Source organism: Octopus sinensis, linkage group LG10 (genome assembly GCF_006345805.1).
Source record: "Octopus sinensis linkage group LG10, ASM634580v1, whole genome shotgun sequence".
NCBI lineage: Eukaryota > Metazoa > Mollusca > Cephalopoda > Octopoda > Octopodidae > Octopus > Octopus sinensis.
The window spans coordinates 82,731,104-82,756,722 of NC_043006.1; the positions used below are offsets into that span (position 1 = coordinate 82,731,104).

The 25,619-nt window shown below is 39.8% G+C and overlaps 1 protein-coding gene across 1 annotated transcript in view; it reads left to right on the forward strand.

The window, feature by feature from the left end:
* Positions 1–25,619, forward strand: part of LOC115216270 — a 66,624-nt gene that overhangs the window by 29,328 nt on the left and 11,677 nt on the right. The window contains exons 2-3 of the mRNA XM_029785469.2: positions 13,905–13,934; positions 20,049–20,090. Coding sequence (XP_029641329.2) covers positions 13,905–13,934; positions 20,049–20,090 — 72 coding nt within the window. The remainder of the gene's footprint in view (positions 1–13,904; positions 13,935–20,048; positions 20,091–25,619) is intronic.

Consider the following 25,619-nt stretch of genomic DNA (forward strand, 5'->3'; position numbering starts at 1 on the left):
GAGAGAGAATGAGAGAGAGAAATAAAGACAGAAAGAAAGAAAGAGAAAATGGAAGAGAAGGACGTATATAGTGAGATGGTAGGAAGTGGGAAAATATGCAGGAGTGAAGTGTATTGAAAGAAAATGGTTAGTTTTGTTGGTTCGCATAGACATCTTTGTAAACTCAGTTGCCTATTATACTTCCTCAGCCGCCTATTGTAGCCTCTAGACAGAATAAAATGTGAGAGAACAATTAACCTCTACTTCTGACTCCACGAAAACTAACATTGGAGTTTCTGCACGCTGTACCTTGAAAAACAGCCGCAAGAGAGTTAAGTCCTATTCATTGTGCAACAACATGAGTCAAGTGAATTTCATTCGGACGTTTAGAGATTCCCATTTGTTGTACGCAGCAGAATGCATGAAACAAAACTTGATTTATGTTGGTTGTACAACAGAAAAATTAAACAAAAGATTCAATGAGCATAGATATGATGTGGGGCACAATAACAGTAGTTTGACTGAACTTGTCGAACATTTTGCATTAAACGGCTGAAATTTTGTAAAAAGCTTGAAAGTGCATATTCTCAGAAAATATTCCGAATCTGCTATACTTTCAGTATTCAAAATGCATGAGGAGAAATATGTTTGATGGCTTAATATCATGCCCTAGGGGAATAAATACAACGACTGGAGAATTTCATATTTACACAAAACTGTTCGATTAAATATTCTTTTTTCTTTTCTTTTTTCTTCTTTTTCTTTCTTTTTCTTTTTGCCAGTTGTAACTTGAAATTTGAAGACTGATGATGTCATTCCATCAACGTGGTGACCGTGTTGCCCTCGTTCATATGTTGGATTTGAATTTCTATACTTTTGAATTTTTTTGTATCACTTTTCATTTTGAACTTGACGAAGACAGGCTAGCTCTCGAAATATCGTTCAACCAAAAGAATATCTATTGCAATCGCATCGCGCTCTTCGTATGGTCCAATAATAATAATAATGATAACAATAATAATGATGATGATGATGATGATCATGATGATGGCAGACATTGAACGACTATACCTGCTAGGAAAAGAGGGTGATCGTGTACTCTTACAAATGAAATTGACAATGAAGATTGCCACAATTGGCCTACACACTTACCTGAAAAACTTTGATGACTGGATGTTAAAAAACTTGTCTTTGAAGCATGAAAACAAGAAAACGTCATACTCTGAGTGATTTCCAAATATAACAAATCCCAGAATCAAACGTACTGGAAACAAGCACAGAAAAAGCTAAGCGTGTGAAAACCCTTGCTAAAATTGCTGCTTTAAAAATTCTTACTGATAAATGGCAAGTAAAATCTCTCAGTAGGAAATACCCAAAGAGAGATAATAACGCTGATGCTGACAAAACCATTGCCTATCAATGGTTAGTGTATTATGACTTAAAAGCAGAGACAGAAGGGTTTATCATAGCAGCCCAAGATCAATGCCTACCTATAAGAAGCTACCAGGCCAACATCTTAAAGAGCGCCAGCGGCCCAACATGTCGTGTATGTGAACAACAAAATGAAACCATCGATCATGTTGTTTCCATGTTCAGCCTTCCTGCTCCTACAGAGTATCTCAACAGGCATGATAGAGCAGCACAGTATATTAAATAGGTAATTTGTAAAGACTTGGATGTGACTCTTGATAAAAACTAGTAGGAATACAAACCATCTCCAGTGCTTGAAAATAGTCGCATCACACTTCTTTAGAATTTTACTGTTCAAACTGATAGAATGATAGATGCAAATAGGTCAGACATTATATTGGAAAACTTCAGACTAAAATCATGTTTTCTCATCGATATGGCTGTCCCAATCGACATAAAAATTAGCAAAATGTGGAACTTCAAAATTAAAACAATACCTGTTGTCATAGGTGCCCTAGGAATGATAGCAAAAGGGGTTGATTGCTACCTGTCCCAGATATCAGGAAATCTAAAAATGGAAGAAATTAAAAAAATAGTGCTCTGATGAGACTTGGAGTCAACTTGTACAATTACAAAGCAAAAGCCAAACATATAATAATAATAACTAGCTGGACCCGTGAAAAATTCACGGAAAATATAAAAAAATGTAAGCATCTGTAAATTGTGTGCTGGTGCCATGAGAAATGTTTCTATATTGTGACAGTTAAAGGCAGCAAGCTGGCAGAATCGTTAGCACGCCGGGCGAAATCCTTAGTGGCATTTCGTCTCTCTTAACATTCTGAGTTCAAATTCTGCCGAGGTCGACTTTACTTTCGTCCTTTCGAGGTCGATAAATTAAGTACCAGTTGCGTACTGGGGTTGATCTAATCGACTGTCCCTCTCCCTAACAAAATTTCAGGACCTGTGTCTATAGTAGAAAAGTATATTGTGACAGTTACAGAATATAGAAAGAAGTGCAAAGCCGATAACTATATAATCCAACCGAAATATCTCAGTTACGCAAACGTAAACAGAATTACTATTTAGCTTTAAAATACATCGTACATATTCAGAGAACCTTCTTGGTTTAGTGGTACGGAATATTTTTCTCGTATTCTTTTATTCTTTTACATGTTTCAGGTATTTGACAGTGGTTATGCTGGAGCACCACCCTTTAGTCGAAGAAATTGACCCCTGGACTTATTCCCTGCAAGCCTGGTGCTTATTCTATCAGTGTTTCGCTGAACAGCTAAGTTACAGGGACGCAAACACACTAACATCGGTTCTCAAGCTATGGTGGTGGTGGTGGTGGGACAAACACAGACACAAACACACACATATATATATATACATATATACCTACATACACACATATATATATATATATATATAACTTAGAATAAATTAGAAAGGTTTTGGCCAGTATTGGCCCAGGCCATGCCTGACTTAACAGCACCACCTGGAGACGTCTTTCAATTCAGGATTTGGGCACCAAGGCCCATTCGAGCAGAGAGTTATTGTTTGCGGTGACATATCCGGGTGTGGGTGGTTTGTCCAGGACTGTTTGAAGGAATTTGTCCAAAGACTTCTTGAATTTTGTGTGATCAGTTTCTGTTTTGACGTGTCCTGGTGTAATGTTGAAGAGAGCGGGTCCAATTGAGGTGAAATAATTGTGCCGTATTGTCATTATGTGATGCGATTTAAATTTTTGTTGTGGACGGATGGCACGTGGTCCAAGCCTTGGATGTATTTTGAAGGTGATGCCAACATCATTCGGACAGTGCTGATGGAATATTTTCCACATCATATTATGACTCTCAAGGAAGTGAGTTATACGCGATCTCAGCACTCTCTCAAATACCTTAATGATGTGAGAGGTGAGTGAGATTGGACGGTAATTCACGGCAAGCGATTTGTTTCCTTTTTTGAAAACTGGGACAACAGACTGGGATAGAAGGTCTTCTGGTATATATCCAGCATCCAGTGAGTTCCGCCACAGATTGGCTAGAGGGGGGTGCAAGTTGGTGTTGACACATCTTCAAGACACAAGCAGGGAACCTATCGGGACCTACTGCTGAATTATGCTTCATTTCTTTTATTGCTGCTAAGACATCAGGAGCGCCAAAGGTTATGTCCGATAAAGTGTATTGGGGAGTACCATCACTGATACAGCCCAGATCAGTCATATCAGGATTGCTGAAAACAGAGCAATATTGTTTCTGCAATATCCCTCCCATGGTTTTGGCATTGTCTTGGAGAGTACCATTTGCATCAATCAGAGGGCCAACAGTAGAACCAGTGACTGTGTTTTTTTTCAAATGAAAAGAACACTTTGGGATTGAGTTTGATCTTCTCAATGGCCCAGGCCTCTTCAGCTCTTCTCTGACTATTGTTGTTTTGGAGTTTATGTTGTTTTGGAGTTTATGTTTTTTAATCTCTAGTGACGAGATGGCAGTCAGGTTGGTGTGTTGCTGTTGACAGTATTTCAGCTTGTTGATTTTTTTGTTAATTCTTTTAATTTTCTTGATGAGAGATTTTCTATTTCTAGGGATTCGACACTTAGATTTGTTTGCAGATCTTAATGGGGTGTGTTTTGCACATATGTTCGTAATGGTGTCTACAAATGACTGCCAGGACTTTTTGATGTTTTTGATGTTAGTGGGTGTGTATGTGTGCGTGAAGGACCAATCGACTTGTGCAAGATCATTATTGATCGCTTCCCAGATTGCATTGTGGAAATCCATAGTGTCAAATGGATGAACAGGAGGGATGACATTTGTTTTGCATTTTGACCGTTGATTGCTGAAAATTAAGTCTAAGACGTTTTTGTGACATCTCGTTGGTTCGAGCACCAGTTGGCACAGGAAGAAATCATCCATGAAGTCAAGAAGCGATTCCACTGCCTCCCTGTCAGCGGAGGTGGTACTTCAGTAGCGTGGCTTCAGTGCTGGGGATCTCGGCCCGCTCCAAGATTTTAATGTTTGTGACGATGTCACTCCAGTGAATGTTGAGGATGGTGCGGAGACATCCCTGGTGGAAGCGCTCGAGGAGACGGATGTAACTGCGGTAAGTGATCCAGGTCTCTGAGCCGTAGAGAAGAGTGGTGAGAACCACGGCCCTGTAGACACTGATCTTTGTTTTGTTCCTCAGGCCACCATTGTGCCAAACACGTTCGTACAATCTGCCAAAGGAGCTATTTGCCTTAGAAAGTCTAATGTTAATTTCCTTGTCGATCCTTGCATCGGATGAGATGATGCAGCCCAGGTATGTAAACTGCTGTATTGATTTCAGTTCGATACCGCAGATAGTGATGTGGGGTGGGCCACCGACTGAGAGGAGCCCCGAGGAAGCGCTACAAAGACTGCCTCAAGAAGTCTCTAACAGCATGTCAAATTAACCACCAATGCTGGTCAGACCTGGCTGCGGACCGTGATGTCTGGCGCCACACGATCTTCAACGCAGTCAGCAAGTTTGAGGAACAAAGAAGAGACACGCTTAAAGACAAGAGACACAGGAGGAAGGCGCTGGCCGCCTCTGACACAACACCGGATGTTACCTTCGTCTGTGGATACTGCTCACAGACCTGCCTTTCCCACATCTGACTTGTCAGTCATGAGCGTGCATGCACGCGACGTGGACAGGCTTCCTGATCTTCGTTCGCGAAGCCGAGCCATGATGATGATGATGATGATGATATATATATATATACATATATATATATATATATATATATATTATATATATACATATATATAATATATATATATATATATATATATATATATATATACATACATACACACATACATACATACGTACTTATATATATATATATATATATAGATAAACAGTATTTTTGAACATAACTACACCAACCATTTTTTAGACCTAACACACAGGAACAGGGACACACGATGGCAAAGGACAAACAAAAGAAACCTCAGGTAATTAAGATAATCAATCTCTCAAACAAAGAACTTACACCTAACGAAATAAGCATACTCTCCAAAAGACTTAAATTTACACCAACCCCACAACGTTCTAATTACTATGAAATGAAAGATGATTTTTCGGAATTTTGTAGGAAACTAAGACTTACCGAGGCATTTCATGGCAAACAAATAGATGATGAATCAATAGCTAGAAACAACAGCAATTACACCCCTACCAAGGGAAAGAATAAAGCCTTAGACCGCTATTGTGACTACATAACTAATTTCCCTTTTCAATTCACCAAGAAACAAAAACACAGCCAAAACTTTAACAAAAGAGAATGGAACGACCTCATCAAACTAAGAGAAGACAAAATAATAACAATTAAGGAGGCAGATAAGGGCAACGCGGTAGTATTAATGAATACAAACGATTATAAAAATTTAGTGCTATCCCTATTAAGAGATGAAACGTATTATGAAAGGGCCCAACAGTATAATCAGCCAAAAATAATGTATAACCTCAGGACATTAATCAACACATACCGAGAAGGACACATGGACAAGGAGTATGAATACATCACTAACTTCAAGTGCAAATCAAGTTTGTTCTACGGTATCCCTAAAGTCCACAAAAGCCAAATAATTAGTGAAACATGCAAAACATCTACCGATATACTCATCAAAATCCCTTCACCAAATGATCTTAAACTTAGACTGATAATAGCAAGCCCAGCATGTGAATCTCACCGCCTCAGCAATTTCTTAGACACACTTTTTAAACCTTTCCTAAAGCACATCAAAAGCTACGTAAGAGACGATATAGACATGCTTAACTACCTCCCTAAAACAGTCAATGAGAAAACCCTTCTAGTATCCTTCGACGTAATTAACCTTTATTCAAACATCCCTCACATCCTCGGAATAGAAGCGATCACTTTCTGGCTAAATAACTACTCCTTTGAACTCCCAACTCGCATAAATAAATAACTTATAATAGAAGGACTTAGATTTATTTTAGAAAACAATTACTTTATTTTTGACAATAATGTCTACAGACAAAGATCGGGAACAGCGATGGGCACGCGTACTGCACCTTCTTTTGCCAACCTAGTGATGGGATACCTCGAGAAAATACTCTACCAGATAACACTTGAGAAATATGGAGACACCTTCTCCACCTATATCCAGAACAACTGGAAAACATACCTCGACGACTGCTTTATCCTCTGGGATAAAAGTATAGAGAAACTTGAGGAATTTAAAATACTATTAAATGGAATAAATGATAATATACAATTCACGATGGATCATAACGAAGAATAATCACCATTTTCAGACATCCTCATTAAGAAAGCCGGCAACAAAATAGAGACAGATATCTATTATAAACCGACAGACACCAAACAGTACCTACCCATTGATTCATGCCACCCAAGACACACTAGAATAAATATCTCTTTTTGTTTAGCTAGAAGGATTTGCACCATAATATCAGACACAAACACCCGACACACACGTCTCCACACGTCTCCAGGAACTTAGAACTACACTCATAAATAGAAATTATCCACAGCCCCTAATAGACAGTGCAATCCAACAGGCACTTAAATTAAGTATAGAAGACCTGAGACAAACAAAACCAAAAAAGAAAGAAAAATTAAAAACCCTTCCCTGCATCTCTACACACAACCCACTTAACAATGAGACCTTCAGCACCATACTACAAAGCACAGCCCTACTAAAGGGAGACCCAAAGATGAATCGGATCCTCGAAACACACACCATCATTAAAAATAAACGGCAACCAAAATCCTTGAAAAGGATTTTAACCCAAGCTAAACTGCACTCAACATCAACCACAAAACCAGCAGTTAGAAAATGTGAAAGGCCCAACTGCGGAATCTGTGTCATCTTGGTAGAAGGTTCAGAATTTATACTAGAACAAGGCCATCAGTTCACCATTAGAACAAACATCACCTGTGCATCAGAAATCTTAATTTACGTCTTAACATGCGCAGGCTGCAATAGGCAGTATATAGGCTATACAAAAAATAGCTTACGTAAAAGGATGGCGGTGCATAAATCCCAAATTAGAAACTCTGAATACCGGAAAATACCGGTCAGCGGACACATAGATAGAAGTGCTACAAATGAAAATCCGAAATTTACAACTCACCCACTTTACAAATTCAGTGACAGCGTAACCTTCACCCAACGCCAAAATAAAGAACTCTATTTCATCAAAAAATTTAGACCAAGTTTGAACACCCTGGGCCAGGAATATTAAAACAAAACATTAGTCTTCCGAAAAGGAAAAATGAAATTCTACCACAACCACCACGACCACTACGACTGCTTCCACTAGCTGCACTACTACTACAACCACCGTGGTCACTACTATTGCTGCTACGGCCACAGTGTGAGAATTAAAATAGTAAAAAAAGGGTGGAGGTGGGGGAATTACAATTTCTCAGATCTTTAAACAGTCACTCCCGCTTGCAGTGGTATGTTTTAGGGAAAGATGAATTTATAAAAAAATTTTTTTGTGCGAGCAGATCTGATTTTTATTCGTTAAAAAATTGATTGCGTTTTTCTTCCGTGGTCAAGCTTGTCGTTCTGCTTGGTTGGTTTCCTTACAGGATACCGTTATGGGTCTTTTCCTTGTATTCGTTGAAGTTTGGTTTTGATTGGTATGGAATTATGTGACGTCAGTGAGCAGTGCCAGTGAACCGACCACTACTGCTACTGCTGCTGCCACAGCTTAACTGCTACAACCCCAACCACCACCAAGGTTACCAAAATTACGGCCAACAGTAACAGCCACAGGTTACTACTACTACGACCAACAATCACTACTGTTGCTACCATTGGAACACAAGGTAACAAAAAAGCGGTTCCTTTTGATACCAGCAAGAAACAATAATGGACTTCTTCACTACACTCAACAGTAATATAGCGATTATACCAACTAACGACAAAACACCACCACACGGATTCTATTGAGAACAGTAAGAAACGATTATGAACTTTTCTATTGCACTTTTTATAATATTTTTGATAAGGTTCGTTTTTTCAAGAACCGAAACATGTAAAATTCATAAGAAAATTAAAATTTATCTAATATAGTGGCGTTTTCAAACTTCTTTTTTACAAATATATATATATATATATATATATATATATATATATGAGGTTTAACAAAATTCCTTTTTATTATTTTGAACACCCTGGGCCAGTAATAAAAAGGAATTTTGTTAAATCTTCGTTCAGCTCCATTTCTTCCTACACTTAATATATAAAACTTCAAATTTCCGCACTAAGGCACGGATTTTATGCCCCATGGTCGTAACTACAACCGTGCTTTTTCTGTTGTGATTTTTGCTACCCAGGTATTGGTTATCATCATTTGAATTATCCGTAATAAGATAATTCATTTATCTACTCCAATATATATATATATATATATATATATATATATATATATATATATAAATATATGTATGTATACATGCATGTATATATGTATGTATGTTGTATGTATGTATGTATGTATGTATGTATGTATGTATGTATGTATGTATGTATGCATACATACATACAGCAAGAAACAATAATGGACTTCTTCACTACACTCAACAGTAATATAGCGATTATACCAACTAACGACAAAACACCACCACATGGATTCTATTGAGAATGGTAAGAAACGATTATGAACTTTTCTATTGCACTTTTTATAATATATTTGATAAGTTTCGTTTTTTCAAGAACATGGATTCTATTGAGACCAGTAAGAAACGATTATGAACTTTTCCATTGTACTTTTTATAATATTTTTGATAAGGTTCGTTTTTTCAAGAACATGGATTCTATTGAGACCAGTAAGAAACGATTATGAACTTTTCCATATAGTGGCGTTTTCAAACTTCTTTTTTACAAATATATATATATATATATGTATGTATGTATGTATGTATGTATGTATGTATGTATGTATGTATGTATTTATGTATGTATTTATGTATGTATGTATGTATGTATGTATGTATGTATGTATATGATGGGCTTGGAGGTGGTAGTGAAGCTGGCTGCTGCAATTTTCTGGTTTGCTGGTATGCCGAGAGAGATCCAGCTCTGTTTCGCATATTTTCTAAGTACAGCTACCGTTGCTCTTGACTTATGTGTTCTCGATTCTGTTGATCTCTGTCTCTCTAATTTTGAAAATACACTTCTCTTTGGTCCTGGCGTATTTGTCCTATCCTTTGCTGATTTCTTTCCCTCCTATACCGTCGGATACGCTCCCTTTCCTCTTGGCTTATTTCCTTTCTTCTCTGTCTCATTCACACGCAATTTTGATACCTTCTTTCCACCCGCTATTCCTCGCTCAACCGTTCTCTCTTTCTACGCCGACGCTCTCGTGTTCGCCTACATTCCATTATCCATATTTTAAAACTTGTTAATAAAACAACATATCTCCAAAATGATTCGGAGTGTTTCAATAGAGAAACATATACGAATGTATTAAACAGTTTTTGTTTAAAAGGTGGAAATATTTCTGAAATACTCACTTAATATGCAAGTACACAATATATAGGATACGGTAATAAATTATATTGTAGGAGAGTAAAAAGTAAAGGGTAAAATAGAATTAATATTTTTGATCTTGTTCGGCTCTATGAATTCAATTCTTTTTTAAATGCTTTCGTCAATTGCTTGATACAAGAAAAAAGAAATAAGAAAAATCTTGACTAAAACACAGAAATTCGAACTCAACAAAAAATACAGAAAGAAAAAGTTGCGTTTATTTCCACCACGTGACACTTATTATCGCACGCACGCACGCACGCACACACACACACACACACACACACACACACACACACACACACACACACACGCATACATATGTGAATGAATGTGTGTGTCTATATGCGTGTATGTATGTTTGTGTATTTTAGTTATTTACTTAGACACATCAACAAATTAGCCAATTGAACAACTCTGTGTTGTTGTTCAATTTGCTAGAAATAACAGCCAAACCTCTCTCATACTTTACTTTTGTTAGTATTAAAGAAAAGGGAAAAATAGAATTGGTATTTTTGATTTTGTTATACCCTATGAATTTAATAGTTTTAATGTTTTTATCCATTACTTGATACAAGGAAAAAGAAATTGGAAAAATTCTGACCAAAACATAGAAATTGTAACTTAACAAAAATATAGAAAGAGAAAGAAAATGTATTCGAAAGCAAAAAGATGTTTTTTAGCTGAGATGTAACTTTATAATTTAAATCAAATTCAAAGTTTTAATTTCGGAACATTAGATTTTACATGTTATCTGGTGTATGGCCGAATTCAAAAGGGTAGAAGGCTTAAAACAACTATGTGTGTATTTGGGCCTTTAATAGCCAGGGGTCAATTTCAGTTCAATCGTAGAAAGGAATTCAAATACCTATGAACCACTTCCTCTCACTCTCTCTATCTTTCTTTCTCACTTCCTCTCTCTCCCTTGCTCGACAGGCGTCAAATTTAAGATACTTAAAATAATAGTGGCTGAGAATATATGTATCGCTGATCATGAGCAGAAGTGGGGGAGCATCATAGACATGTGCCGAGAGGAATACTTTGGGATTTGGATAATTCACCTTTGGGAAACATGGGTGTTTCGTTCAACATCCTTAAACAACTCTTATTCAGGGACATTTTGAGTGGGATGTGCTACTCGGCCTGAAGAAAATTGTAACTGGGCTCCACCTGCAAGGTCATGCGCCATTCAACTTGATAGGAAATCATAATGTCGTGCACATACGGTTGTGATGCATGTGCCTGGTGTACCCTTATTAGACGAGTATCAATGTTGAGTATACTGAGTTTCGTATATCTTACCCCAGGGTCACCGCGATGGCATGCACTGCTCTCTCACTCATTGACAATGATAATAATCCTTTCTATTATAGGAATAAGGCCTGAAATTTGGAGAAGGGTGATAGTCAATTATATCGAACCAGTACACAAATGGTACTTAATTAATCGACCCCGAAGGGATGAAAGGCAAAGTCGACCCCGGTGGAATTTGAACTCGGAACGTCGCGACGGGTGAAATACCTATTTCTTTACTACCCACAAGGGGCTAAACACAGAGGAGACAAACAAGGACAGACAAACAGATTAAGTCGATTATATCGACTCCAGTGCATGACTTGTACCTATTTTATCGACCTCGAAAGGATGAAAGGCAAAGTCGACCTCGGCGGAATTTGAACTCAGAACGTAACGGCAGACGAAATACCTGTTTCTTTATTACCCACAAGGGGCTAAACATAGAGGGGACAAACAAGAACAGGCAAACGGATTAAGTCGATTACATCGACCCCAGTGCGTAACTGGTACTTATTTTATCGACTGCGCATTTCGCCCGGCGTGCTAACGTTTCTGCCAGCTCGCCGCCTTAATAATAATGATAATAATAAATAACAGACACTGGATTTCATAGCTTTTGATCTTAACTGATTGGAAGTGTTATCATGTACATTGTTTTGTATAAAAGATGGGCTACAGCAAATATTCTGCTCAGTACCACAGATCTGTTTGTCAGTTGTTTGATCTCAAACAGTTAAACATGTCCCTTAGTGGTTAACGATATGTGCATCTCTGATCACGAGCAGAAGTAGTGGGGGAGCATAGTAGTTGAGAGGAAGTATTTGGAGTTTGAATAATTCACCTCTGGGAACATGGGTGTTTCGTTCAACAGACATAAACGATAGTTATTCAGGGACCTTTTGAGTAGGATGTGCCACTTAAATTGAAAAAAGTTCTAACAGGAACCCACGTGCAGTGTCATGCTGTGTTTATTTTGAGATGTGACCACCATGTGATACACGCATGGTTGCGATGCTTTTGCCTAGTGTACCGTTATCAGACGGATTGTCATGATGGGTATATTGAGCTTCCTATATTTGTACCCCAGTGATGGCATGAACTGCACTCTCGTTTAGTAATAATAATAACATTAATAATAAAAATAGTAATAACAATAATAATAAAAATAATAATGATAATAATAATAATAATAATAATAATAATAATAATAATAATAATAATAATAAAAATAATAACAATAACAACAACAACTTTCAAAATACAAAGACCTGGAAATAGAGGTAACCAGAATGTGGAATCTAAAAGCAGAAACAATTCCTATCATAGTAGGTGCATTAGGCATGATAAAAAAAATATTCAGACAAATACATAACAAAAACACCAGGAATTACAAACACATATACCATAGAAAAAATTGCACTACTAGGCACTGCACATATCCTACGCAGAACACTTTCCATACAATAACCATCAGAGCATCACAACAAATCACAGCCCATACCCAAGGCACACAGAGCTGCGCTCGGTAGTGGAGTAAAGGCACGCTATAAAACTAAAACTACTGAACGACAATTATAATAACAACAACAACAACAACAAAAACTACAACAACAACGACAACAACAAGGACAATTATAATAATAATTTCTTCTATAGGCAAAAGGCCTGAAATTTAAGAGGTGGGGTCTATTACATCGACCCATGTACGCAATGGACACTGATATCCTCAGCCGAAAGGATGAAATGCGAAGTAGACCTCAGTGGAATTTGAATTCAGAACGTAAAAGCGGGAGAAGTACTGCAAAGAATTTTACCCAGTGTGCTAATGTTTTTGTTGCAGTCTCAAGTGCTCAATTGCCATATATATCATTTATTTTAATTTAATCCCCATCTCAGATCCTAGTGTCATAAAGCTGGCATGAAATAAAATTTAACATAATGAGCTGCAGGGTGTTACATATGTAGTTACTTCAATCATTATCTTACGGGTTGTGAAAATGAACCAGACTGCCTACCTGCCTCTTTTCTCTTTCCTATCCCCAACATGTTCACTAACTGCTCTGTAAGCTATAAATCTTTTGAACGCCTTACGCACTAGCTAACCATTTAATGTCTTTCTAGCTTTGCTATGTTCTCTCATTCAAAGCTAGCCTCAGCTGGAATCAGCTTCGGCTGGCCCACTGTGGTGAAATGTTGTTCATATATTGTTTGAAATGTTATGCATCACCTAATGAAAGCGTTTCTTTTTGTTATGATACAATGTACTTATTAATCCATTAAAGATATCCGCAGGAAATAGCTGTAATGAAGTGACGCGTATCCATCGTTTTGTTAATTTTTTGTTCATAATGCACCTCATTGGTATTCCGACCCGTCTGGAGTATACCAAATACTGTACGACCAATATAATGTAGAGTTTTTGGTTTGGCCATTAGGCAATTAAAATACTCATGAGGTTTAAATTCTCTATATATATAACCTGAATATTTCTGGATGTACTTCTGTACCTATGATATTTATTCGACTTAAGGGGCTGTTTCCAAATTAATTCGACCCTACCTGATAACTATAATTTAAGTTCCAGATTCTTTTCAATCTTTAATATCGTATATATATATATATGTATATATTTATGTGTCTGTGTTTTTGTGTCTCCTACAGAAAATTGCAGGAAGTGAACAATGGCCACTGGTAGGTGAAAATACTTTCTTTGACCGCGTGGTTGGACAGGAAATAGATGGTGACAGTGCATCTGTGTAGGGTAGGGAATCATTGTGGCTTGTGAGCATATGAGCTTGTGTGCACGTGTGCGCGTGTATTTGTGAGTGTGTGGCTGGGTGTATATTTATAAGTAGGTTTCTGTGCGTGTGATGGCTACTCAACCTGAATAAAATTCTAACTGGGCTTCACTTGCATGGTCATGCGCTGTTTAACTTGACATGAGATCATCATGTCGCGCACATGTAGCTGTGATACATGTGCTTGGAGTATCCTCATTGGACGGGTAGTCATGATGGGTGTACTGGGTCCGTATATTTGTACCCCAGTGTCATTTTGATGACACACTCTGCTCTCTCACTCAATAATAATAATAATAATAATAATAATAATGATAATAATAATTGTGTTGTGAACGATGAAAGAGGACAACAGAAAAAAGGGAGAATGGAAATACAATCGGGCCTTACCTCGTCGAAGATTATTTCGGATCCCTCTCAGCCAACTCGATACGTCTCGTACCTTCGTTGTCTCTACAGCAACTCGTCGATCCCACACGTGCGTCCTCCCTGCTGCTTCCGCTTCCTGCCGCGCATGCGCTCTGCAAGCCTTACTTCCGCCCTCCCCTATCTGTCATCCTCTCACGAACACCACACGCCCCCCTGATCTACAGATCACTGAACCGGCTTTCTCACTCGCTCCCGCACCTGAAACTGGTTTCATAATCAGCCAACCAGGGAGGAGGGTGCCGTACCCTCTGTGGTCGCTGTGCGACCCTAGGACTTGTTCCTGGTGTGTTGCTGATGGCCTCGTCATCCTGTTTGTTGTTTTCGTCTTGCCCACTGCTGCTGGTCCCATCCTCTGGGGCATGGACAATCCTCCGTATATCCAAAACGTGGCGTGGCATACCATCGACCGAGGTGTTATGTTTTTGAATTTACAGAGGTTATTGTCCCCTTTCCCCATTGCGATGTACACCGCGCGTTTGGGGGTTTTACCCAGACTTCCTCCCCGACCTGCACGAAAGCGTGCTCTTCCTCTGCCCCGGGTCGCATTGATGTAGTACACGGATGCCTCCACTCGTACCTGAATATTGCCCTGTGTGGCACCGACTCCTCAGCCTGTCCTCATCTGGGCGACATATTGTACCAAAATACGGCCTCAACTGGTGGAATGTGACCCCTCTCTGACATGGCCTTGATGGTACGACGATGCCTTTCCACCACCCCATTTCCACTTGGCCGGTATGCCGCCCTGAAGAAGCGGTTGACCTTCCACTCATCAAGCATTTCTCTCAGCACATCCGAGCGAAATGCAGTGCCGTTGTCCAGAAGCAGTTCATCTACGGGGCCTCGTTCCAGGAATATCTCATTCAACACTTTCACAATTTCTTCTGCGGTCCCCGACTTCATCTCCCTCCATATGGCCAACCGCCCCGGTCCGCAGTCAACCATTGAGAGGTATGTCCCCTGCCGGTAGTGTGTTATGTCCACCGCCAGTCGTTTCCAGTCCTGATCCACTGGAATACTTCCCGCCTCATGCACAACCGGAGCAGGGTCGATGGACTGGCACCTGTCAGAACTGCTAACCACTCTTTGCACGCTCTGTCTTGTTACGTCGGAGTCAACTTTTCTGGCTAGGAACAATGTCCTGTCCACACCCATGTGATGCATGGTGTGCAGTCTCCGCAATTCCGAGTCGCTCAGACGGCATACTGCAGCTACAGCCTGCTTCGCATCCTCTGGCACCTGCAACCAGGCTCGCTTTACCCTGGTCAGGACGTCTGCCCTGTTCTTCTCGGAAGGCACAAAGATCACGCTCAGCTTCAGATTGAACTCAGTAGTTAGTTCACGCAGTATTCCTAATCGACGCTTTACCAGCATCTCTGCAGCCCCTTTGGTCCGCACCCTCCGCTCATCGGTGATGACTGCTGTCGCCCAACCAAGTACTGTGGCCGAATCAGTCCTGATTTCTATGGTGTGCAACCCCCACTTCAAGGCTAGGTTCACCCCCTTCAACACGGCATCCAACTCCGCCACGTTGATATGATTGCAGTCATCCGTCTTCCTGAGCCAGGCTGCATCTTCCACCGTGACACCTCCCACTTCTAAGACAACCCCTATTGCGATGCTACTGGCATCACAACATACGATCCCGCTCTTTGATTTGGGAACATACCAGCTGCCCCTCACTGGGTCCTCTGCTCCTACTCTGACCAAGACTTCCTGCATCATGTCGATTGTCCTCTCCCCCACTCTGTCATTCCACTTCACTCCTTCGGCTCGTCTCTTGGTGAAGCTACATGCTGTCCGGAGCCAACCTGCAATCGGGTAGTGTCCCACCAGCTTCCCACACACAGAGAACAGTTCCCGTCTACTCATGCTGGCGCCCAGTTCAGGGACGTCATTCCCTCGCCGGAACCACAACGCGCCGGCCTTGTCTTTCCATAGCTTGAGGCCCAGTGCAGCACCTCCCTCCATTGCCTCTGGCGGCTTGGCGATCAGTCCAAAACTCTTCAGATGGCCTATGACCTCCGTTGCTGGTATCACGGTTTCATCCACCAGAATGTCATCGATGTATGAATTGGTGGCCCTTTTTACTCTGTCCATCTTCCCCAGGATGGCCTTGAGAATTGTTGCCATAATCTTTGGCGCTGAATTCAGCCCGAATCCCAACCTGGTCAGACAGTACGTCCGGCCCCTATACCTGACGAGCTGGTACTTCCATAATTTCTCAGCCACATGCACCTGTAGGTATGCCGACTTCAAATCAACAATCATGGAGGCCCCCGTCGTCTGCCTCCACTCTCGCAAGGTGTCTCCGCAGACATCCGTGGCCTCGCCGCCTGTATGACACGACACGTGGTCATTCAGCTCTCGGAAGTCAAGCACTGGCCTGACCTTATGCTTTGTGGGCTGTATCACCGCCATGAGTGGCAGGACTCTGCTGTCTTCTTTTTCCCAAGGGATCAATATGCCCTCCTTAATCCACCGCTCCACCTCCCCCTCGAACTCACTTCTGGCATCTCCTTTTAGAGTATGCTGATAGCAGCCCACTTTATTCTTTAACATCGGGGGCTCTCCCTTCCAGTGCCACTCCACTGTCCACCTCTTGCCATCAAAGACAGCCCGAAAATCCTGGTCTTCAATGGTGTGTGCCACATCCTTTTCCTCACGGTTGTCGCCGGTGCACGGTCTCGCCCTACACGGTTTCCCCGCTAACCCAAAGGTTACACCAGCCTCGTTAACGGTGACACCCCCCAAGCGGGTGATTGCATCCATCCCCATCACCACGTCAATCTCGTCCACCAAGTGACCAACCACAATCTCTCGCAACGTCAGCTGTAGTCCCTGCACTAGAATCTGCGCATCCGTAACCCCTTCGCAGTGTACTTCTCTTCCGTCGACAGCCCTAACACTGCTTCCTCCACTCCATGTCTCTTCCACTTCTGTAGTCATCAGGGTCGTTGTACAGCCCGTGTCCACCAGGGCTCGTGACATCTTCCCCTTCACTAGAATGTCGACCACAGGTAGCGATGATAAACGCGCCACTACTGATCTAAAGGGACAACTACCAGCGCAGTAGTCTCCCGCAGTCCGTTTCCCCGCAGACACTCGCTGGCTACCTGCCCCGGCTCTCGACACCGGTAGCAAATCAGCTCAGGCTTGGGCGACACGCAGTCACGCACCATGTGTGGACCTTGGCACCGGAAACACTGTCCTTTGAACGGTCGCACACGTTCTTTCTTCAGCCCCTCTCCGCTGCTCCTAGCTGGGCCACTTTTCGACGTTGCAGTCGCTGCTACCGACGTCATCATGCTGCACGAAACTAGTACACGTGCCCGAGATATGATGTCAGCCATCGGCATCGAATGCACGTTCTGGAGCTTCTGTAGCTCGACCGACATGATGTCGGGAAAACCGGTCACGAACGCCAACCTAACCGTCCGTTCCAGCGACTCTCCCTCGTAACCCGCCAATTTAGCCAGTCTTCTAAGCTCATTGGTAAACACGTCCACCTGTTGCCCAGTCCATCTCATTCTACCCAGGCGAGCGCATGCCTCGAACATTCCCTCCGCTAAGGCCTCCATCAGTCGGATTTCTACTTTCACCGCGCTAAGTTGGTCCGTCTCCTCCATCTCTAAATATAACGCCAACGCCGGGCCATCCAAGTACAGCAGCATGAAGCTCGCCAGGTCACCTATACCATGGAGCTTCGCCACCAACTTCACTCTCTTCAACCAAGTGACCACATCTGTGTCGCCGCAAAACGGTGTAATAAGTTCGTGCGAAACCCGAGCACTCTGCATCATTTTTTTATTTATAAAACCGAGTGTTTATATGCCGAAATAGCTTGTGGTGTGAACGATGAAAGAGGACAACAGAAATAAGGGAGAATGGAAATACAATCGGGCCTACCTCGACGAAGATTAGTTCGGATCCCTCTCAGCCAACTCGATACGTCTCGTGCCTTCGTCGTCTCTACAGCAACTCATCGATCCCACACGTGCGTCCTCCCTGCCGCTTCCGCTTCCTGCCGCGCATGCGCCCAGAAGCCCTACTTCCGCCCTCCCCTTCTGTCATCCTCTCAACAACACCACAATAATAATGATAATAATAATATAATAATAATAATAATAATAAGAAGAAGAAGAAGAAGAAGAAGAAGAAGAAGAAGAAGAAAGAGAAAAAGATGGTATTGGCACACATCAGAAAAGGTCACAGAAAACGAGAAAGACCATACTCTGGGATATTCCGATACACACAGAGGAGAAATTAAGGCCAACAGACCAGATATAGTTGTCAGAGATCATGAAGAAAAAAATGCTTTCTAATTGATGTATCAATACCGGCAGGTGACAACGTGTCTCTAAAAGAAATAGAGAAACTTTCAAAATACAAAGACCTGGAAATAGAGGTAACCAGAATGTGGAATCTAAAAGCAGAAACAATTCCTATCATAGTAGGTGCATTAGGCATGATAAAAAAATTCAGACAAATACATAACAAAAACTACAGGACTTACAAACACATATGACATAGAGAAAATTGCACTACTAGGCACTGCATATATATATATATATGTATAGGCAAAAGGCCTGAAATTTAAGAAAATTACATCGACCCCTGTACGCAATTGACACTGATTTCCTCAGCCGAAAGGATGAAATGCGAAGTAGACCTCAGTGGAATTTCAATTCAGAACGTAAAAGCGGGAGAAATACTGCAAAGAATTTTACCCAGTGTGCTAATGTTTTTGTTGCAGTCTCAAATGCTCAATTCCCATATATATCATTTATTTTAATTTAATCCCCATCTCAGATCCTAGTGTCATAAATCTGGCATGAAATAAAATTTAACATAATGAACTGCAGGGAGTTACATATGTAGTTAATTCAATCATTATCTTACGGGTTGTGAAAATGAACCAGACTGCCTACCTGCCTCTTTTCTCTTTCCTATCCCCAACATGTTCACTAACTGCCCTGTAAGCTATAAATCTTTTGAACGCCTTACGCACTAGCTAACCATATAATGTCTTTCTAGCTTTGCTATGTTCTCTCATTCAAAGCTAGCCTCAGCTGGAATCAGCTTCGGCTGGCCCACTGTGGTGAAATGTTGTTCATATATTGTTTGAAATGTTATGCATCACCTAATGAAAGCGTTTCTTTTTGTTATGATACAATGTACTTATTAATCCATTAAAGATATCCGCAGGAAACAGCTGTAATGAAGTGGCGCGTATCCATCGTTTTGTTAATTTTTTGTTCATAATGCACCTCATTGGAATTCCGACCCGTCTGGAGTATACCAAATACTGTACGACCAATATAATGTAGAGTATTTGGTTTGGCCATTAGGCTATTAGAATACTCATGAGGTTTAAATTCTCTCTATATATAACCTGAATATTTCTGGATGTACTTCTGTACCCATGATATTTATTCGACTTAAGTGGCTGCTTACAAATCAATTCGACCCAACCTGATATCTATAATTTAAGTACCCGATTCTTTCCAATCTTTAATATCGTATATATATATATATATGTATTTATTTATGTGTCTGTGTTTTTGTGTCTCCTCAGGCTGATGTACAGAAAATTGCAGGAAGTACAGTATTACCAGTGGTAGGTGAAAAGAATTTCTTTGACCGCGTGGTTGGACAGGAAATAGATGGCGACAGTGCATCTGTATTGGGTAGGGAATCATTGGGGCTTGTGAGCATATGAGCTTGTGTGCACGTATGCCCGTGCACATGTGAGTGTGTGGGTGGGTGTATATTTATAAGTAGGTTTTTGTGCTTGTGATGGCTACTCAACCTGAATAAAATTCTAACTGGGCTTCACTTGCATGGTCATGCGCTGTTTAACTTGACATGAGATCATCATGTCGCACACATGTAGCTGTGATACATGTGCTTGGAGTATCCTCATTGGACGGGTAGTCATGATGGGTGTACTGGGTCCGTATATTTGTACCCCAGTCTCACTTTGATGACACACTCTGCTCTCTAACTCAATAATAATAATAATAATAATGATAATAATAAAAATGATAAGGATAATAATAATAATATAATAATAATAATAATAATAATAATAATAATAATAATAATGATAATAATAATAATAACAACAACAACAACAATAATAATAATAATGATAATAATAATAACAACAACAACAACAATAATAATAATAATAATAATAATAATAATAATAATAATAATAATAATAATAAGAAGAAGAAGAAGAAGAAGAAGAAGAAGAAGAAGAAAAAAGATGGTATTGGCACACACGAGAAAAGGTCAAAGAAAACGAGAAAGCAACCATACTCTGGGATATGACGATATACACAGAGGAGAAATTAAGGCCAACAGACCAGATATAGTTGTCAGAGATCATGAAGAAAAAAAAATGCTTTCTAATTGATGTATCAATACCGGCAGGTGACAACGTGTCTCTAAAAGAAATGGAGAAACTTTCAAAATACAAAGACCTGGAAATAGAGGTAACCAGAATGTGGAATCTAAAAGCAGAAACAATTCCTATCATGGTAGGTGCATCAGGCATGATAAAAAATATTCAGACAAATACATAACAAAAACACCAGGTTTTACAAACACATGCCATAGAGAAAATTGCACTACTAGGCACAGCACACATCCTACGCAGAACACTTTCCATACAATAACCATCAGAGCATCACAACAAATCACAGCACATACCAAAGGCACACAGAGCTGCGCTCGGTAGTGAAGTCAAAGCACGCTATAAAAATAAAACTACTGAATGATAATAATAATAATAATAATAATAATAATAATAATGATAATAATAATAATAATAATAATAATAATAATAATAGTAATACTAACTGAAATTTATTACTATTTTCGAAACGAAATGATGTATTTTGACTCGATATTATCTCCACCTCTAACACAACACATGTAAACATGCGTGGAACATCACGATCATCCCCGACCTCAAACACCATGTACAAAGGAACTACGAAGAAATTAAATGCCACCGATACTATTCAACCCAAGAATAACAATCGAGCGGTACAACAAAAAATGTACGAAAAACTACACGTGCGAAATAATGTGACAACAGAAATAAACGGACCGGTACCTTACGAAAATGACGACCGTCAAAATAATGGGCCGGACGTTGTACCTCATGTCCCGCAAATAAAACCCAAAATACGTAAATGGACACGTGGGGAATACATTTCTATCTTACACGCATACTTCACAGCAATGCTCTACCCAAAAAATGAAAATACAACAACACATACATATAAAATATGGAAGGAAAATAATAGAGATATAGACTTGGATACAGCAATGAACCCTAATAAATTAGCTAACGTACGAAGATACATTCTCAAAGCCAAAAAATATCAGAAATAGAAATAGAACATTTAAAAGAAAAAATACACCAGGAAAATGTAGATAGAAGCCACACAACAATGCCCAATAATATAAACACTGAAACTGTAAAACACGAAGACAAACGCAACATTCCCAACAAACACGATGTAAACAACGAAGGGGAGCCTAATGATTATGATAATAAAAAAAAAAATAATCAAAGAACTGAAAACCACAGAGCCCAAAATGGACCACCGACCATACCTCCCAAGAATAAAAATAAACGAAATAACAACACCAATTATAAACAGTATAAACCTAGCCGTCACTGAACTAGCCACTGAAACAAAAAAAAGTGATATCACTGAACTAAATGACTTGATATACGCAGCAGCCACTGCAGCCACAAAAGAAGCTGGATACTCACCCAAACCCGCCCAAACAGGAGTACCACCACCCAAACAAACCCTGTGGATAAATAACATCCAAAACAAAATAAAAAAAATTAGAAAAGACCTGTCGATTCTTAATGAAATCAGCAAACAATCAACGCTACTGAGCAACAAAAAGAGAACAAAAATGCTCCGCAAATATAACATCACAGAAAAAGATTTGCCGGAGATAAAAGAAAAGCTGAAGCAAGATATCCTTGCCAAAGCTCAAAGGATCCGCCGGTACGAGAAACGCCAACGCTTCTTTGAACAGAACAAAAAGTTCAACTCCGACCCCAAAAAGTTCTACCAAGAACTGGGCAAAAATAAAATAGAAGTTACTGCAGCACCAACGGCAGAAGAATTGGAAGAATTCTGGGGAGAAATATGGTCGGCGAACGAACCACCAAAAAAAAGGAGTATCAGAAAAACAAACTCGGCATCTGAACAACTTTGGACCCCCATCACAACTGAAGAGGTCACCCAGGCACTGCAAAAACTAAGCAACTGGAAGATCCCCAACTTCTGGTTGAAATATCTAACAGGAATGCACAAAAAGCTGGCTGAAAACTTTAACAGCATACTAGCAGAGCCAGAGACAATGCCTGAATGGCTCACGAAGGGGAAAACCATCTTAATTCCCAAATCAAATGAAACAGAAAAACCAGAAAACTACAGACCAATAACCTGCCTCCCTACTATGTTCAAGGCATTTACTGCAGTGATATCGCAAAGGCTGAACAAGCACCTGGACGAAAACAAACTGTTCCCAGAAGAGCAGAAATGATGCCGCAAAGGCTCATATAGCTGTAAAGATCAACTAATGATTAATAAAGCCGTAACTGAAGACAGCCACAGAAAGAAGAAAGGCCTCAGTATGGCCTGGATTGACTACCAAAAGGCGTTTGATAGCATCCCCCACACATGGATCCTCGAAACACTAGCCATTAACAAAGTAGCACCAACAATCATAAAATTCATAGAGCACTCTATGAATAAATGGCAAACAGTCCTACACCTCCAAACAAAAGAGGGACTCATGAAAACCAAAGACATCCCCATTAGAAGAGGAATATTCCAGGGAGACACGCTCTCCCCACTCCTTTTCTGCTTGGCACTGTCACCTCTATCTGATATGCTAAATAGAACTGGATGCGGATATAAATGTTACGGCAAAACGATCAGCCACCTTTTATATATGGATGACCTAAAACTATACGCTGCAAATGACAAACAGCTGGAAACACTATTAAAGACAGTTCATGGATTTACCAAAGAAATAGATATGAAATTTGGATTAGAAAAATGCGCCAAAGTAACCATGAAAAGAGGAAAACTAGTTAAGAGTAACAACATCACACTAGATAAAACCAATGAAATAAAAGAATTAGACCAAAGCCAAACTTACAAATACTTAGGAATCCATGAACTAGATAAGACACAACACACACAAATGAAAGAGAAAATAAAAAAAGAATATTATAGACGAGTTAGATCAATACTAAAAACAGAACTCAATGCTAAAAACAAGATAATAGGTATCAACACTTTAGCTGTCCCAGTTATAAGTTACAGCTACAATATCCTTAAGTGGACACGAAATGAACTGTCCAAAATAGATAGGAAAACAAGAAAAATACTGACAGGATCTAGGATGCATCACCCAAAATCTGACATAGAAAGACTATATATACAACGTATAGAAGGTGGTAGAGGCCTTATACAGCTGGAAAACTACTATAAAATAACCACCATAGGACTGCAAAAATACCTACTTCAGAAGGAAGGAAAACTGATCCAGATAGCAGCAAAACACGAGCAAAACAAAAAACTGTTCTCAGTATTTAAGGAAGCTGACAAATACAAACAAGAAATCATACCACCTAATAAACACGAAGAAGAAGAAGAAGATGATGAAGAAACAACAAAAGCTATAACACAAATGAAATCCAAACTAAAAATAGAACACCAACGAACCATGATAAAACGATGGCAAGAAAAGCCCCTTCATGGTAAATACTGGACTAAACTAAACGCAAAAGAAATAGACAAAGAAAAATCCCAGCAATGGTTGAGAAGCTCAGGACTCAAAGCAGTGACAGAGGGATTTTTAATTGCAACACAAGACCAAAGCCTCCCCACCAGAAATTACCAAAAACATGTAAGGAAAAGTAACTGCAGAATATGTGGAGATGGACAAGAAACAATAAATCATATTATCTCTAGCTGCCCAGTCCTGGCTAAGAAGGAATATATTCACAGACATGACAGAGTTGGAACCTACATACATTGGAAGCTATGCCAACATTATGGAATGACAACAGAAAAAAGATGGTATAGGCACACACCAGAAAAGGTCACAGAAAACGAGAAAGCAACCATACTCTGGGATATGCCGATACACACAGATAGAGAAATTAAGGCCAACAGACCAGATATAGTTGTCAGAGATCATGAAGAAAAAAAATGCTTTCTAATTGATGTATCAATACCGGCAGATGACGATGTGCCTCTAAAAGAAATGGAGAAACTCTCAAAATACACAGACCTGGAAATAGAGGTAACTAGAATGTGGAATCTGAAAACAGAAACAATTCCTATCATAGTAGGTGCATTAGGCATGATAAAAAAATATTCAGACAAATACATAACAAAAACACCAGGACTTACAAACACATATAACATACAGAAAATTGCACTACTAGGCACTGCACACATCCTACGCAGAACACTTTCCATACAATAACCATCAGAGCATCACAACAAATCACAGCACATACCCAAGGCACACAGAGCTGCGCTCGGTAGTGAAGTCAAAGCACGCTATAAAAATAAAACTACTGAATAATAATAATAACAACAACAACAACAACAACAACAATAATTATAATAATAATTACTACTATAGGCAAAAGGCCTGAAATTACATCGACCCCTGTACGCATTTGACACTGATATCCTCAGCCGAAGAGATGAAATGCGAAGTAGACCTCAGTGGAATTTGAATTCAGAACGTAAAAGCGGGAGAAGTACTGGAAAGAATGTTACCCAGTGTGCTAATGCTTTTGTTGCAGTCTCAAGTGCTTAATTCCCATATATATCATTTATTTTAATTTAATCCCCATCTCAGATCCTAGTGTCATAAATCTGGCATGAAATAAAATTTAACATAATGAACTGCAGGGAGTTACATATGTAGTTAATTCAATCATTATCTTACGGGTTGTGAAAATGAACCAGACTGCCTACCTGCCTCTTTTCTCTTTCCTATCCCCAACATGTTCACTAACTGCCCTGTAAGCTATAAATCTTTTGAACGCCTTACGCACTAGCTAACCATTTAATGT